This window comes from Schistocerca piceifrons, chromosome 2, assembly GCF_021461385.2.
Source record: "Schistocerca piceifrons isolate TAMUIC-IGC-003096 chromosome 2, iqSchPice1.1, whole genome shotgun sequence".
Taxonomy (NCBI): Eukaryota; Metazoa; Arthropoda; class Insecta; order Orthoptera; family Acrididae; genus Schistocerca; species Schistocerca piceifrons.
In genome coordinates this window covers 845,345,652-845,363,659 of record NC_060139.1, presented here as the reverse complement: position 1 = coordinate 845,363,659, position 18,008 = coordinate 845,345,652, and the positions used below count along the sequence as shown (strand labels likewise).

Sequence of the window (18,008 nt, the reverse complement as noted above, 5' to 3'; positions counted from 1 at the left end):
AAACAATTACTTATCTGAATAAAAACATCACATTCCATGTACCTGAAATATTTCATTTATGAGATTTTCTTGAACCTTTCCTGTGCAATTTCTCAAAACAACCATCATTTACTGCCAAGCTCTTCAATTATCAAAGGAGCTGTTCTACAATGCCATTAGTAGTGGGGCAGTAGGCACAGGTTCAAATCTGGTTCATGCCAAGTTACATTAATTGTGTTTTAAAGATCTGAACTGTTTGTCCTGATTGGTAGCAGATGTAGACAGGTACGCAGATGTGGGCAATTCACTCATGAAAGAAGGCCATGATTACCATTGTTTTTGTTATATCTTTCACTGGATATGATTCAGGCTAACTTGAGAAATGGTCAACTGTTGTCAGGAGATACAGGTAAACTAATGATGACGGTAAAGATCCAACAATGTCAACTGGATATGCTCAAATCACTTCCTTTGTGGGGTAAAAGGTCGGAGTAGCTTTAATGTGTCAAGTTATTTTGTTATTCTGGCAAGCACTTCACTGGCACACGAAAGCCTTGCGGTCCTCCTTGATATTTGACCACAGAAGCACCACAAAAGTTATGATGCAATATAAATGGTGACAGAGAAATTCTCGGCACTTCATCACTCCACGGTATTGGTTGTGAACATCCCTAAGAGAAAGGACTTGATCCCATAGGCCTGTGTAAATGAACCCATCCCAGGGATGAACTATGAATTAGCAAAGACTTGCAAATTTTTTATTAATACTTGTGTTGCAGAATCAAACGATTTCAGTACAGAGTTGTTAGCTAACAACGGCATGCACCTAAACAAGTCAGGAAAAAAAGCATTAGGAAGCCTTCTAAATGCAACAATTATGAAAGAATTCAAACCTATAAAAAACAGTGCAAATAGACAGGCTCTATTAGACAAACTGTCTAAGCCGAAATCACAATAAAGGAACACATCCTTGAACTTATCGACTAGTAACTGTTTTTGGACAAAAACTGCCTCTGGAAAGCATCAACTGGCAACCTTCCATCAGGATATTAGAGGTCTTGTGTACGTAAACTCATAATAAGTTAAACGAACTCACAATCAATGTGCAAGACCATGAAAGTATAGACCACAGCCCTGTAGTGTGTTTTACTGAGCATTTCGTCTGCTGAAGGGTCAGAAGACTTAATACCTGACTATAATCTTACATCTTCATACTGTAGAAAACAAAGAATAACAGGAGGTGTTGGTATTTTTTTAAGAACTGTGTCATGTGTAAATCAACTGATGTACATGACTTATCTTCTGAAGCATGTGTCATCACATTTTCTGTAAGGAACTGTACCCTTTTAATGGTAGCAATATATTGGATACCTCTTTTTGAGGCACCTTCACTCACTTTTAGTGCACTTATTTAACTGTAAAAGAGATGTCTCAGTACTTAAAAGAGATTTCAGTACTGATTTCCTAAGCACAGCAGTGGGAAAACGGACCTGGAAAATTTGATATCCACTTACAGCCTTGTCCCACAAGTTAATTTTCCCTCCAGAGTAACTCCAAATTCAAGCGTCCTAATTGACAATGTTTTTGTAGACAATGGAAAACTTGCAGCATCATCAATTGTAAAATATTGAATGGTCTCTCTGATCAAGATGGTCCGAGACTTACTGTTAATAATATGAATATTTGCCAGAATAAAGCTGAGTTCCAACGGAAGGTAGTCAGACCCATAAGTGACAAAATGATTGAGGTCTTTACAGCATGCTTCCAAAATGTAAACTGAAGTCACATCTATTCTGAAACAGATATTAGTTCCAAATATAATCTTTTAAGTAACGAAATTGCATCAATATATGAAGCCTTCTTTCCAAAAATGTTTACAAGAATTGAGCCAAAGAAACCACAAAAAAACCATGGGTCACGAAGTGGATAAGGATATCATGCAAGCAAAAATGAGAATTATAGATTACAGCAATAAATTTGGAAAATCATACCCAAATTAGTTATAATAAAAGGTACAGCAAAAGATTAAGCAAAGTAAGCAAACTGCCAAAAAGTTTATACTTTAGCTCTAAATCAACAAAAGCACTGACCCCAGTCACTGGAAAAAAGCACAGGTCATATCTGACCATACGAAGAGGAACGGTAGTGATCCATAAAATTATTGTCCAATTTCTTTGACCTCTATTTGCTGTAGAATTCTAGAACACAGTCTGATTTCAAACAAAATGTGTTATCTTTAAAAGTATGACCTTCCTCATGGCGAACAGCATGGATTCTGATACAGATCATGTGAAACCTAACTTACAATTTTCTTGCATGACAACATACGTCATGGACCATGTAACAGGGTGGTGAAGAATTTTTTCACTTTTGAAACGTATTCGACTCCATACCTTACTGGTATTTATTGACAAAAATATGCTCACATGGGATATCGAACAAAATTTGTAACTAAACTGAGGATTTATTGGTAGGGGGGACATAGCATGTTACTTTGGATGGAGAGCTGCTAGTAAATCTTTTGGGATGTAAGGTCGTGGTCCAAGGAACTCGTCTGTTCCTGACGTTTCGTCCATGCCTGTGCTGGACATCCTCAGATGCACTCCTCTGCTGAGTCTTGCCAACTAACCGTCGGACATCCGAGAGCAACATAACTACTGTAGGAAAGGGGGCGTGGTCAAAGTAACATGTGATGAGCAGAGATAATCCTTGTCAGAGGTGAAACTTAATTAACAATTGTCATATTGTCAAAGATAAAACCGCCTAGCAATTCTGCAGAGCTACTGTCCATATGTCACTAAGTTTCATTGCCTCCTCTTTCTTTTTAAAATTATCCTGATGGTTATAAATTTCAATGGCTTCTCTACATAGTCGTGGATAATGACGTGACGTTGTAGATAAAATTTTTGTTTCAGGAAACTTCACATCATGGTTTCCTGACTGAAGAGCATGCTCTGCTACAGCTGATTTCTTCATTTTTCCTAGTCGGCAAAGACTTTTGTGCTCTTTTAGCCATGTATTTACGCTCCTCTTGTTAGTTCCAATATAAACTTTACTACATGTACAAGGAATTTTGTGTGCACCACATGTTGACAGAGGAGGACGTTTATCCTTCACAGATCAGAGTACTTGACTTATTTTCTTTGCTGGTCTGAAGACCGATCTGATGTCATGTTTCTGTATGACACTCTTGATGCAAAAATATGCCTAAGGTGCATTTTATCACTCTGGGGAAATGTTATGTGAATGTATCACTCATTTAACACTACATATTGTGGTTAATTACATCACATTGTAAACTGAGAAAAATATATCTCTACTAGTATCTTGAATTTGTCTGAAGCCCTGAGACAACATGAATAACCAAAGAATCTACAAAACACATGTAATATAACTGACAATTCACTGCCTACAACTGGATATACCCCTTGCAGACATCAACAAATGCAGAAAAATTATAAATTCTAGAATGATTTAAACCTTAATTACTGCTACTGTTACATGCATTACACAATTTATATGCACCTCAACTCTGCTCGAAGAATCCCATGCCCTATAATAAAATGCAGCTTCTCCAAATTTGATGTAGGGCGTGATTCTAGCCATGTTTGATAACTATCAGCTGTATACTCATCATCTTGCAGTCTTCGTCGGACATCTTCTCCCAATTTGTTCTTTCGTTTTAAAGTCAACGATACCAGTTTGTGCCTAATGGAACGTGGCTTCTGCTTCAAAAATGTTTCCTGAAAATAAATCTACCAGTAAAATCAAACTATAGCTAATAAAAGCAAACTAAAAAATGAAAGCATGATTGTTGTCATCTTGGTACTTTGCTGTGCTGTCATGTACTGCTACTTTCCAAAAAAGACAAATTTGTACTTTTGGTGGTGTGGCACTGATTTTTGAGTATTTGATTTGGCCTTTATGTTACAACCATAACTGTCTATATCTTTTATCAGAAAGCAAATGAGTTTACTGTTCAAATGACTAGCAGGAGTGCAGTCAGGTAAATCTGTTAAAGTTCACAATGTGTTTAGCAGTGAGATTACAATTGTCATTGTTGTGATCTTTAGTCCATTATATATCCTATAATAAGTAAAAAAGAATCAATTTAACTAACTGGATCCATTCCCATCATCTGTGCCTCTTGGAACTCTTTACTGCGTATAAAATTTCTTCCCAGAGTTGCTGTAACTTTTGACATTACAGAGGTGTTGTCTCTGTCCATAGTATGATATCGTGGTTCTGGCAGATCGCCTGTAAATCTCAAAATTGTTATCCAGAGAGCTTGAGCAGCCTGGAAATAAGCAGAAGATTACTATAAGCAGGTTATGATCATATTTTTTTTCAGCATGTATCCTCTAAAATATGAGACTTTCATTCTCTATCTCACATATTTTACTTCTTAACGATTTCTCACCAATTGGTCGCCCTGAGTGTGAAGAGGCAGTAACGGATGTTTCAGTGGTTTCCTTGAATACTGATGAGTAATGTTTCCTTGGAAATATGTGGCAGCAAACTTCTGGAATTTGAATTCTGATAAATCTTCTTCATCATCTGGTGTTGTTTGCATAGCACTTATTATTTCCTGAGGGTCAGTTTTTGATGGTAGGTCCTGGGATGATTACAGAAACATAAAGTATGAATTTCTTCAATATAATGTGAAGTTCATAACATAATAATTAATATACTAACAAAAACAAACCCTAGCATCTGAAATTCATACTACTTCATCAGCTGCAGGGAAGAAATAAATAAATGGAATATATGGGAAAATTATAGCAATGAGTAAGGGCTGTGGAAAATGTCAAGTGACAAGAGAAAGATAATGTGAGCAAAGAATGACACTTCAAATTCTGAGGCCAGACGAATTGGATGGTTGATAAAAGAGTATGTTTACCAGCAGATTCACAGAAATATGTGCAATGAAACTAGATTGTGTGTTGACAATGAAGTAAAGAGAAAAGGAGTGATTACAAAGATACAAATCCAAAAATTGGATATTCATATACATGCAATAAAACAGAAATGTAAATACTACTACTCCTACTACTACTAGTAGTAGTAGTAGTAGGAGGAGGAGGAGGAGCAGGAGGAGGAGGCAGGCCTAATATTACACATTTGAACATAGTGACGCAGATATTTGGGGGGGGGGGGAGGAAGGGGGGGTGGGACAACTTGAAGCTACAAGACTAGCATCAGAGAAGAGATTGCGTACATAAAGACAGTGATAATATCAGTAAGGTCATAGGGAGAACAATATGAGACAAAGAGAAGGGTAAGGAGCAACAACAAGAGAGAGGAAGGTAGTTAATAGATGAGGAAGAGAGGGAAAGAAATAAAGGAATGCATGTGGCAGATCGTTGTGACATCAAGTTGACAAATGGAAAAAAGGGCTGACATGGGCAAAACAGACATTACCAAAGAGAAGATGGGAACTGTAGAAATCATACACACAGATTAAGCTTGGACTCAAGGCAATGGTACTGAGCAAGTATCTCTTGTAAGATCATGACTGAGCAAGTGTTATTCTTAAGATAATGTCCTGTCACCACATTTTCTATTGTTCCCAACAGCTAGAGTAGGGCAAGAAATTTTCATGATTTTTATTTCATTATATATGACCTGCAAAGGCATAGTTAATAAAGATTCAGTAAGTAAAAGTAAGAGGATGGATAAGTATCTAACAGATTTCAGCATTATTCTAAAATGTGGTTTTGGTTCTGTGGAGCGATATAAAGAGACAAGGATGCTTAATAAAGTATTATACACTTACTATGGCCATATCCTTGAAATGTTTTCCTTTGTGTTTCTATTGTACAACTTTTTCTTTTTGCTGGTCTGCATCATCTATCATATATTTTATCTTTAGAGAACTGTTTCATTCACTGTAGTGAGAAAATGTTATTGGATGCTTGGTTTGATGTGGGGGGAGGGTGCAGGGTGGGTATGGGAAGGGATCACATTGCAACTTTTGCTATTCAGCAATTTGCACAGAAAATAAAAGAAAATAAAATAAAAGAAGCAAACATAAAAATGAATGTTGTCAAGCTCACAAGGTACATACCATAAAAACAGACGTTTCTCTTGGTGCAGGGGCTTCGCTGCTTGAATCTGGAAGAAAGTCAAACATAGCTTCCACAAGTTTGCTGTCATCTACAGGTTCATCCTGTTTTCTGGCTGCATCATTGATGAGATTCTTCTTAATTTCCATACGCCTCCTTTCTTCCAGTTCAAGTTCTATTTCTTTACGCTCTAGTTCCTTCATTCTCTCCTGAAATAAGAATGTAATCAATGTTACGCTAGGATGCATTAAATTTACTTTAGATTGGAATTACCTCAGCAACAAAAATAAAATTCTGCAGTGCTAAAAAATAAGAATTAAGCTACTTACACGGTAGTTTAGTTCTGCAATTTCTTTTGCACGTTTGTTCCCAGCCTCCTTCAGTTCTCTTTCTTCTTTCTTCTTTAATTTTAAAGCTTCTATGTGATGTCTATATTCATACTGCAACAAAGGATTTTGTGACAGATTTTTTCACACTAACATTAATCAGCATTCACTCATACTTAGCAATTAATTTCATAACAGTAGGTACCATAGAATTTAACAGACTTACAAGACCCAAAATTTTATAAACAGCTGCTTACTGAAGAAAGCACCATAAAACACAAATAAGCAATTACCTTCAACTTCTTATATCTTCTCTGTGCAATCATACGCCTTGCATGGGATTGAATCTTTATAATCGCCCACATCTTTTGCCTGTACATTCTCCTTACAAGATAACCGCGAGCTCTAGCCTGAAACAAAGTAAACATTAATTAAATATCTTCAGTTCAATTTGAGTCTTACAGTGACATATTATGTACTTTTCAGTTTGTAAATTTGCAAAACCAGTGTGGGCTATACAGACTCGAGAACTGAACTTGAGAAACATTCAATTTTCCTTGTAAGTAATAACACAAAACTCTCAAGAAAAAAGGATATAAAGTTTGATTTTTGAAAGCATACACATTAACTGCTAGTAATAACATATGGAAAATGCCACAATGCTATTATTCTGGTGCCAAAGTGTCAGGTGAAGATAAATGTGGTCCCAATGGTAATCAGTAGCTACAGATCTGAGAACCTTACTGCATAAAATAACATGCTGACTTCCAGAATGAAGCAGTGTACCATACTTTGCTAAAGTGTGCTATCCAGCATCTACCCAACCAGTGAGTGATGGCTGCGATAGTTGAAACAATTTATTAGTTAAATAGTGCTGAGCTGAAGAATGTAGGGATATTTTGTTATTGTTTGTGCACATAAACTGATACTAAACTGATACGGATGGACACTGCACATCTTCAAGGTGGGACCACAATTACCGTGTTATGATGAGTTGCAGTACCTGCAGGGCATAGAGTTATGCTTCGGCTTCCCAGCTTGGAGATATTTTGTGTGTGTGTGTGTGTGTGTGTGTGTGTGTGTGTGTGTGTGTGTGCGTGTGCGTGTGCGTGTGTGTGTGTGTGTGTGCAGGCGCATGACTTTCCGTTCTGAACATTACTCTCTTCACATGTAGTATAAAGTTTCCATTCAATTCTTGAAGACAAACAAATAACACAAGTAACAACAAACCATCCAAACTGTTCACAGGCATTATTGTGCATGAATGTGGTGGGTTCAGAGATAGACTCCGCAATTGCCTTTCAGTGTTCTTCACCTTTGAATGAACACGATCTTTTACCATGTAGTTTGGTTTCAAAATGAGGATAACCTGCAAAGTACGAACATTATTTTGGAAGTAAAGTCCAAATTGCCATAGCTAATCAAATGTCGCACGAACACTGAAACATGCACGTGCACTGACTCCTGGCATTCCTTGCTCATCAGACAGCACCATCTGCATTGGTATTGTCTCTGTGTGCTATTTACAGTGTCAGTTCAAGCTGTTTAAAACAGCTGATCAGACCACCAACTATGAAATATGATCAGTGATTCGGTTTCTGACAGCAAGGGAAAATGCAGCAGCAGAAATTCATCAACAAATAAGTGAGATGAAGAGCCCCAATGTGATCAATGACAGCAAACTGTCTAAGTGGGTGAGAGCTTTCAAGGATAGATGGGAAAATGTCCAGGATGAACTGTAATCAGGCGGACCCTCAGTGATCTCAGAAGATTTGGTCAATTCTATAGATGAAAAGAATCACGATGACTGGCAATTCACTGTTTCAATTTCAGAATTTGAATTTCGGAATATGAGTGGAACAACTTTGCATGATATTGTTTTGCAAAAGTTGCAATTTTGCAAATTGTGTGCATGTTGGGTTACCAGGCTGCTTACTGTGAAATGTAAAATGGAAAGAATAGCTTGTCCTCTTGATTTTTTGAACCAATATCATAAGGAAGGTGATCAGATTTAGACAACATTGTCATAGGGGATGAGATGTAGGTTTCTCACATGACTCCAGAGTCAGTCAATGGAATGGCACCACACAACATTACCATCAAGGTCAAGCAGATGCAGGGTTATGGCAACCATGTAGTCGGATTAACATGGAGTGTTGTTAAAGAGTTTCTGCAGCAAAGGACAATAACAGACAAAGCCGCTTCATACAATACCCTCACTAAACTTCAGCATGCAACATGGAATAAGTGACATAGCCTTCTGATATACGGAGCTTCGTTGCTGCATGACAATGTTAGATCCCATTATGTCACTCACACCCAAAATCTGATCAGATCCTTTGGACGGGAACATATTGTGCCCCCAGCATACAGTCATACTTGGCACCTAGCAATTTTCACTTGTTCCACTACCTAAAGGAGTTTCTCAGCAGCAAGCACTTTGCAACAGATGGTGATGTGAAAGAACCAGTTAAAGACTGGTTATCCTCACAAGTGGCACAAATCTGTGAGTTAGGAATCCAGAGTTTGTAGAATGTTATGACAAATGTTTAAACAAATATGGAAACTACACAGAAAAATTGAGAAACATGCAAGGTATTAAATAAAAACAAATATTTTGAAAAATCTTTGTGGTTCATGTTCTACACGAAATCAGACCTCATTTTCTGAATAACCCTCATACAGGGTGTTACAAAAAGGTATGTCCAAACTTTCAGGAAACATTCCTCACACACAAATAAAGAAAAGATGTTATGCGGACATGTGTCTGGAAACGCTTAATTTCCATGTTAGAGCTCATTTTAGTTTCATCCACCTACGCTCAATGGAGCACGTTATCATGGTTTCATACGGGATACTCTACCTGCGCTGCTACAACATGTGCCTTTACAAGTACGACACAACATGTGCCTTTACAAGTACGACACAACATGTGGTTCATGCACGATGGAGCTCCTGCACATTTCAGTCTACATGTTCGTACGCTTCTCAACAACAGATTCAGTGACCAATGGATTGGTAGGGGCGGACCAATTCCATGGCCTCCACGCTCTCCTGACCTCAACCCTCTTGACTTTCATTTATGGGGGCATTTGAAAGCTCTTGTCTACGCAGCCCCGGTACCAAATGTAGAGACTCTTCATGCTCGTATTATGGACAGCTGTGATACAATACGCCATTCTCCAGGGCTGCATCAGCGCATCAGGCATTCCATGCGACAGAGGGTGGATGCATGTATCCTCGCTAACGGAGGACATTTTGAACATTTCCTGTAACAAAGTGTTTGAAGTCACGTTGGTACGTTCTGTTGCTTTGTGTTTCCATTCCGTGACTAATGTGATTTGAAGAGAAGTAATAAAATGAGCTCTAACATGGAAAGTAAGCGTTTCCGGACACATGTGCACATAACATATTTTCTTTCTTTGTGTGTGAGGAATGTTTCCTGAAAGTTTGGCCGTACCTTTTTGTAACACCCTGTATATGCAAGATTTCCACAAACCAGTGGTCTTTTTGCATCTGTAACAACTACCTTAGTTTATCCAGTACATCCTACTTTCCTTTCAGAATTAACTTTTGATCAAATGTGTCAATATCAGTCACAAATTTTTCTGGAATATAACAATCTTTAGTGTCTTGGCTGCCGGTAGATTTACAATCTGTAATACCAAGAGCTTCAGCCATTCCTAACTGTACACCTACATTATTAACTGTTCATCTAAAAGTTTAACCACCCAACACACATGATGTAATCTTCACACATTTTCTGTTAATGAATTGATGGCACCTGTTGTGTATCTCTCTAATAAACAGAAAAACATTTACATGGTCCCTATAATCTGCATGGCAAGTTTGATTGTACAGAATATTCTTTGGAGTTCAAAGTATAGTTAGAATTATGCGATTCCAAACATTAGTTTCCAACAGTGATTTGGATTCTTCATACAGTCCAAGTATCAATGTGGAGGAAAGGCTGCAGATCCTCGGGCTGCATACGTTGGCTGCAGCTTGCTTCCAAGTGAAGCAGCTACAGTAGTTTGGTTCGAGTCATAAGCTTATCAGTTAAGCTTTACCAGGTAGCCATTGCTATGCATCAGGCGCTCCGTCCGTATTTATACGGGTACTGTTCCTTTTTCACGTGCTTCGTCTGGTTTGAATCGATTGCTTATTTTGCTTTGATCTGATAAGTGCCGTTTTCTTTGTTATAGGTGTTTATGTCACTCTAAGCTGAAAATGCATTACTGTACTGTGTCATGCATTGTTTATCGCATTCTGATAGTGCCTGTTTATGGCCTGTCACTGCTCACAGCAAGGCTTGCTTTTGTGCACGCTACCGCCGCTTACAATTTAAAAAAAAAAAAAAAAAAGAGAGAGAGAGAGAGGAATCATCTCATTAGCGAAACAATGGCAAGAGACTACTATTTGTTGTTACTTACACTGCTGCTTTCTTTGATAATGATCAACAAGAACCAAATAATACACTGTGTATGATAGAACATGTTCTGAACGAGAGTTAGGCGAAAATTTTTCTCCGTTTGAAAATCTTTGCGGCCGCTTCTTTAGTACATCAAATTCTGCACAGAAATTAGAGTCATCTTAAATTTAAAAATCTAGTCAGTTGCCGTGCTTCATTTCTGACTGTATCACTATCAGGCATAAGAATAATACGAATATAAACATGACACGATATGTATATTCTTCCGCGTTTGCTGTTGTCTCACTCTAGTTTCATAGTTAATTAGGCAGACAGCATTTAAATGAGATAGCAGCAAACACGAAAGAATACATGGCAAAATTTGTATATTCATATTATTTGTATGGTGAAGAGAATACTGCATGTGATTCACATTTCATCAGGTTCCTATTAGCAACCATCTCTTCTCACAGGTAGGAAAAAATTCAGAACGTAGAATTGGCCATATTGACAAACATCCCAAACAGTCTTGCCAGTCGGATTTTCATAGTACATTGAAATTCTGCTACATTCGAATATGAACAATACGGAATTTGTATTTACTTCGTTGAATAATGTATGAAAATGCAGTGGTCGAAACTCGGGGCGGAGAAAAAAAAGCTCGTCTTCCACCTTTTTTTTTAAATTTATTTACTGACGCAGAGGTTTTGGCGCCAGTATTTATCTTTCAGCCTACAAAGCATGCCTGTGTAGCGCTACATATATTCGACGGCAGAAGTTAGTTGCGGCGGCACCTACCAACATTTTTCAGAACTTCCGTTTGCTTTGCACTCAATTCTAAGCCGCAGGCGGTTTTTTGGATTTGAAAAACCAGAAAAAAGTGCGGCTTAGATTCGAGTAAATACGGTACCAATGTCATCAACCTCAGGAACTGCCTGTTCGTTCCACAGAACTCTGCATTACCACCAGAATGAATTATCGTGTATTCTAACTACACAGAGTAGGATAGAATACTGATGACTAGGACTTCCTTATTGTGCAACTATTTCAGTGAAGCATGGATCCTGAGTTTCTAAAGTTGTGGCAGGAGTAGTTGCAGCTGGAACAGCAACAACTGCAGCAAAACCAAGAAAAACAGAGAGAATTCTAGCAACAGCAGCAATGTGAATATCAGTGGGAATTCCAATAGCAACAACAGATATTGCTGTTACAATTAGCACAAAACCAACAGCAGTCTGCTGCTGTGGCTTCATCACCTCCCCCTCAGCCATTCACGTGCTTCAACGAGGCACATGAGCTTTGGGAAGTCTATCTATGTTGTTTTGATCTTCACTGCAAGGCAAGTCAAATAAATGACCCAGAATGTCGGAATGCACTCCTGCTGTCTTCTATTTGTAAACTACATGAAGTGATGCAAAAACTACACCTCCTCTTGGAACCCAGTAGCTTGAGCTTTTCTGCTGTTTGTGGTTTTCTGACCTACTATTATGGCCACCAAACCCATGTATTTGCATCTACGCTCAAACTGTGTCTTATTAGCCTTTCTTTCTATAAATTATTTGACTATCTGGGCTATGATTTGGTACTAATGGGAATTATGTGCATAGAAATTGAGACTCCTTACATACAGCATATATTTGACATTTTTTCTTCAGAAATATGCATCTAATTAGATATTGAGGGTTTATTAGTGACAAAGTAGCATCTGAATATAGTATGAGTGACATACACATTGGGCTTGGAAACGTCATGAACGTCATTTAGACGTTAAACAATGGAAAATTCAGGATGGAACAACAACACAAAATAGGGTAGATTGCTGCTCACCAAATAGAAGTGCTGAGTGGCAGACAGACACATTAAATTAATACTGGTAGATATTAATCAGCAGACTGAGTCCTTTATATCAATGAAAGTAATCACTTTTTGAAAATATAGCATAATTCAATAGATCAAAAATGTACTTGCCAAATGGCAGCAGAACTCACACACATAAAGGTTAAGGAAATTTGCAAGCATTCAGAGACAGAGGTTCCTCCTTATGGCAGGAGGCTGATGGGGAAGAAAAAGGACTGGCAAGTTTTAGGAAATGAGGAGAGTTTTCAAAAAAAGCCACCCAGAGCTCTGTGTCATGGTAGACTTACCATATGTGATGAGAAGGAGAAAAACTACATCCTTTGTTAGATGCTGACAAAAGAACACATACACAGACATACATGTGTAACTCACACTGGCATGGTCACTGTCTTCTCCAAGCACTAAGACCACACTTGGACCTTAGCACCCAGGGATGGCAGTGGCAGTGGCAGTGTGTGTGTGTGTGTGTGTGTGTGTGTGTGTGTTTTTGCCTACATTTAGCAAAGGAGTTAGTGTGATAGCTGATAAAATCTAGCAGTCTTCTTTCAATGTGCCTGTCTGCCACTCAGTTCCTTCTCTATGTAATGAATAGCAAATCTATCTTATCATTAAAAAGACAGAACTTTGCTAGCTTTCAGATAAATCCTTTTTCACGCTGTAGAACACACACACACACACACACACACACACACACACACACACACACACACACACACGTCCGGCTGCATTGTGCGGTATGAATCAGTGTACCAGGACTGGAGTTCTGCAGCTCGACTGGGGTGAGAGGCTGTGTTGGGTGGAGTGGGTAAGTGGATAAGGGGAGAAAGGATGTGGGGATCAGGAGGGAGGGTTCAGAAAGGGTGTCTGATGGCTGAGAACGAGACAGCAGGTGCACAGGATATGAATTCAGGAGGGAGAGATGGCAGGTTCACATGATAGGAATACAAATCGAGCACTGGCACAAGTGTGAGAGATTATGTGCAGCACTCGATGATGATGATGATGATGATGATGATGATGTGAAAGCACAGTCAGGAAAGGGTGACAGAACAGATGACTGGGAGACTGCGGGAGAGAGAGGGTGTGCATGCAGGATGAGTGGCGGTAGGGTCCTGGTGCAGAATGTAGGTGGATGTGGTGCAAGAGGTTAATAGAGACTGAGCCCAGGGGGATCATAGGAATGAAGACTTTATTTCAAGGGCAGTTCCCATCTGTGTAATTCAGAGAAGCTGACATTGGGAGCAAGAATCCAAATGGCATGGGCTGTGAAGCAGCCACTGAATTTGAGCATCTTGTGCTCAGCAGTGTGTTCTGCCACTGGGTTGTCAACGATGCTCTTGGCCACAGTTTTGTGGTTGCCATAGATTTGAGTGGACAGCTGGCTGACTGTCACACCAACATAAAACTCTGTGCAGAAATTGGAGCAGAGCTGGTATATGTGTTCACTACTTTCATAGGTGTCCATGCCCACTGATGGGACAGGATAAGCCTGAGACAGGACTGGTGTAGGATGTGCTGGCTGGGTGTCAGACATGTTTTGCACCTGGGTCTTCCACAGGTATATGACTCATGTGGTAAGGGGTTGGGAGAAGACATCAAGTAAGAATGGTCTAGGATTTGTATAGATTTGGTGGGCTATAGATTTCCACTTTGGGAGGGCTGTGAATGTTTTTGTTCCTCATTTCCAAGCATGATGATAAATAGTCAAAGCCCTGGTGAAGGATATCATTCAGTAGTTCCAGTCCAGTATGACACTGAGTTATGAGGGGAGATGCTCTTTTGCAACTGGATCTCTGGTTGGTCTGAGGATTATAAGTGTGTGAGGATACGGCACAGGAAAATGCAGACTAGGTTTGGGGGATAGCGCCTGTCTGTGAAAGCCTTAGACCTTCAGAACACTGGGTATGGATTCTCATCACTGCAGATGAACGAAGCATGAGTGGCTTGCCTATATGGGAGTGGTTTTTGACGTAAATTGGGTGAAGCTACCAAAATCCCTAGTGCAGGGTTGGCTCAGGTGACTGACAGCATAGGGGAGTTACATAGGAATTTTACAAAGGAGGATCAGGTAGTGATAGTGGGTGGAGCAAGGAACTGTCTTGATAGGGAGGGGGAATATGATGTAGATGGTGACCTGGCAAAAGGTAGATACTCAAACTGGTGGCACTAATGTGCATTTCGTGCAGCTGTTTCAGCATCATGATTGGCCTCATCTTAATGTGGCTGTTAGGCATATTAACATGGGGCTGGAGAGGGTGCTGATGGCAGAGGGCATGGGTCACATTTCAGTAGTGCCAGTTGGGTCTATCAGTAGATCAGATTTCAATAGGCATGGCCTGCACATCAATAGGTATGGGTGGTGGGATCACTCATGGAAAAATTCCTGGATTAGTTGGTGTTAGAGCTCCACATTGAAGTCAGTTGATAGCTTACCTGCTTAAAGGAAGTCCCTCTAACTAAGGGCTCACTTCCAGAGGACGTCATGGTTCCAAGTACAGAAGGAATTAGAATATTTCATCAAAATATAAGAGGTATTAGAGATAAAGTTAGTGAACTGACTATAGATGTTGACTCTGAAATTATTGGTATATCGGAGCACCATTTAAATGATTTGACAATTCAGGGGCTTCCTTTACCAGGATACAGATTAGCTGGCTGTTTTTCAAGGAGTTCCTTGCAGGGTGGGGTAGTGGCTAAGAACGTAAAAAACAGTATTCCATTTGAGTCCATAGTCGTATCACGGCACCGCACTGAACAGATATTTGAATGGTTTGCCGGAGCAGTTGAATTTAGTGAAACTATACTTCTAATTGTTGTTGTTTATAGGTCCCTTAAATCTGACTTCAGAGCATTTCTGCTCAAGCTAGAAAGGGTTCTTGATTCACTTTGTAGGAAGTACCAGAAAAAAAAAAAAAAAAAAAGAAAGGACATTGGTAGATCCCCTAACTTCATATGATCTGATGCAGACTGTGTCTTTTCCAACTAGGGCACAGAGGAACAGTAGCACAGCCACAACAGACAATATTTTTATTCATTCTTCATTACTAGAGGGTTGGGTTGGGTTGGGTTGTTTGGGTGAAGAGACCAAACAGCGAGGTCATCAGTCTCATCGGATTAGGGATGGAAGTCGGCTGCCCTTTCAAAGGAACCATCCCGGCATTTGCCTGAAGCAATTTATGAAAATCACGGAAAACCTGAATCAGGATGGCCAGATGCGGGATTGAACTGTCATCCTCCCGAATGCGAGTCCAGTGTGCTAACGACTGCTCCACCTCACTCGGAGTGCATTCTGTTAGTAAAAGGATGAATGGTCTTTCAGACCATGATGCACAAATTTTAACACTAAAAGGCTTTTGTACTCAGACAAATGTCACATATAATTACAAACTATGTAGGAAAGTTAATCCAACAGCCATAGAGAGTTTTTTAAACCTTGTCAAGGAACAAGAGTGGCAGGATGTTTATAGTGCCAATAACATAGATGATAAATATAATGCTTTCCTTAACACATTTCTCATGCTCTTTGAGAGTTGCTTTCCATTAGAACATTCCAAACTGGGTACTAACAGTAATAGGCAGCCCCGGTGGCTGACTAGTGGGATAAGGAAATCATTAAAACCAAATGGTCAGTTGTGAATGAAGTGTCTGGTCAGCAGCACAAGGTTGACGATATAGAAAAATATTTCTGTTACTGATAAATCAGATTTATGTACAGCATTTAACAACCATTTTATGAACATTTCTAGTGAATTAAATAAAAATTTAGTTTCTACAGGGAATCATATAACTTTCTTGGCAAATGCCTTTCCGAGATTGACGTCTGAAATACTCTGTGATACAGACAAGGGGGAGATTGAGTCAGTTATTAAATCACTGAAGACTAAGGATTCTCATGGATATGGTGGAATGCCTAGCAGAATATTAAAGTACTGTTCTGCACACGTTAGCCCTGTACTTAGCCACATTTGTAATTGTTTCTTTAGGAATGGTCAGTTTCCTGAACGATTAAAGTACTCAGTAGTAAAGCCGCTTTATAAGGGAAGGATAATGTAGACAATTTTAGACCAATTTCTATGCCATCATGTATATAGTAAGTGAAAAAACAAAGGTAAACAGAATGTATCTCAAAAATAACAACCAAAACTTTTACTGAAACTGATACTTTAGCATTACCTGAAGTCCAACAATATGTCCTCGAAGATGACGGAAACGGTGTGAGAGAACACGAGACCGTATGAGAGCTTGCAGTCTCATATAACCAACTCTCATTCTCTGGTAACGCCTGCGTTGTGCATAGCCTTTCCAGTGTTTCTGAATCATTACGGCAGCTGCCTTCATCCTCAGGAATCTATCAAAAATGCACAAAAGCATTACTACATGGCATATCAGAACCCTTCAGCAGGTTTAACAACAAATAATAGTTCCCTTACCGTCTTCTGTAAACCCAGCCACGAATTGACCTTTGCAGAATAAGGATCTTCCGTGTTAAAACGCGATCTCTCTCCTGCTCTAGGAATAAATCATGTGCATCTTTGAGGAACACCTTAGTATGGCCCAGCTGATAATCAGATCTCCCTAATACAGCCTGACATATTTTAGCTGTGGCTATGCGGCAATCAGTCTGCAAAAGAAACCAGAAAAGAATATCAGATTTGACAGACAGGTTTCAGACATTCTAAAACAAATTTCTGAACTAGATAATAGCTACCCAGAATATTAAAACTACAAAATCACAGAAATTAACATTATTTCCCAGTCTCTTAAAATAATGCATTTTTTGCTTATTAATACAGAACCCAAAATATTGATTTTAAATGATCAGCAACAACTTAGGCTGTTTTTTTTTTTTTTTTTTTTTTTTAAAAAAAAAAAGATTGGAGTAAAGCAGTTTTTTAAAATCGTTTTATGATTAACCTGCTGAAATTAACAAAACATCTGTTTGAAAAATATAACTGCCATTACAAAATTTTAACATCTGCAGCCATACAAGCACTTATGGAAAGAATTGCCATTTAATATCCTCAGATTTTGTTGCAGAAATAATACATAAAACTTATCACAAGTGTATTCTGTCTTAGATAAAATGGCAATATCATTCCACTGCACATAATGTAAGTAAAATTTGTGTTGTTTGGGAAGTTGATTCCTGTCTGAGTTGATATTTTTGGATCAACGCACACCAAAATTATTCTTCGCACGGTACCACACCATTTTAACAAGCCCAGTCTATGTTATAAAGTATAACTTATGAATAAATCATTATTTATGCAGTATCATTTGAAAACACAATGTTTTTGGATATTAATGACTATGTGAACAGAGCTTACTATATAAAACACTGCATACATTTTAATATTAAAGACAAAATGA

At 38.8% G+C, this 18,008-nt stretch overlaps 1 protein-coding gene across 1 annotated transcript in view; it reads right to left on the bottom strand.

Annotated features, from left to right (window-relative positions):
* LOC124776283 (myosin-VIIa) overlaps positions 1 to 18,008 on the bottom strand; it is a 476,348-nt gene that overhangs the window by 48,548 nt on the left and 409,792 nt on the right. Inside the window, exons 16-23 of the mRNA XM_047251187.1 lie at positions 17,069 to 17,259; positions 16,812 to 16,986; positions 6,664 to 6,780; positions 6,374 to 6,484; positions 6,047 to 6,253; positions 4,400 to 4,594; positions 4,100 to 4,276; positions 3,505 to 3,722 (exon numbers count right to left, since the gene is read on the bottom strand). Of these exons, the coding sequence (XP_047107143.1) occupies positions 3,505 to 3,722; positions 4,100 to 4,276; positions 4,400 to 4,594; positions 6,047 to 6,253; positions 6,374 to 6,484; positions 6,664 to 6,780; positions 16,812 to 16,986; positions 17,069 to 17,259 (1,391 nt within the window). The remainder of the gene's footprint in view (positions 1 to 3,504; positions 3,723 to 4,099; positions 4,277 to 4,399; positions 4,595 to 6,046; positions 6,254 to 6,373; positions 6,485 to 6,663; positions 6,781 to 16,811; positions 16,987 to 17,068; positions 17,260 to 18,008) is intronic.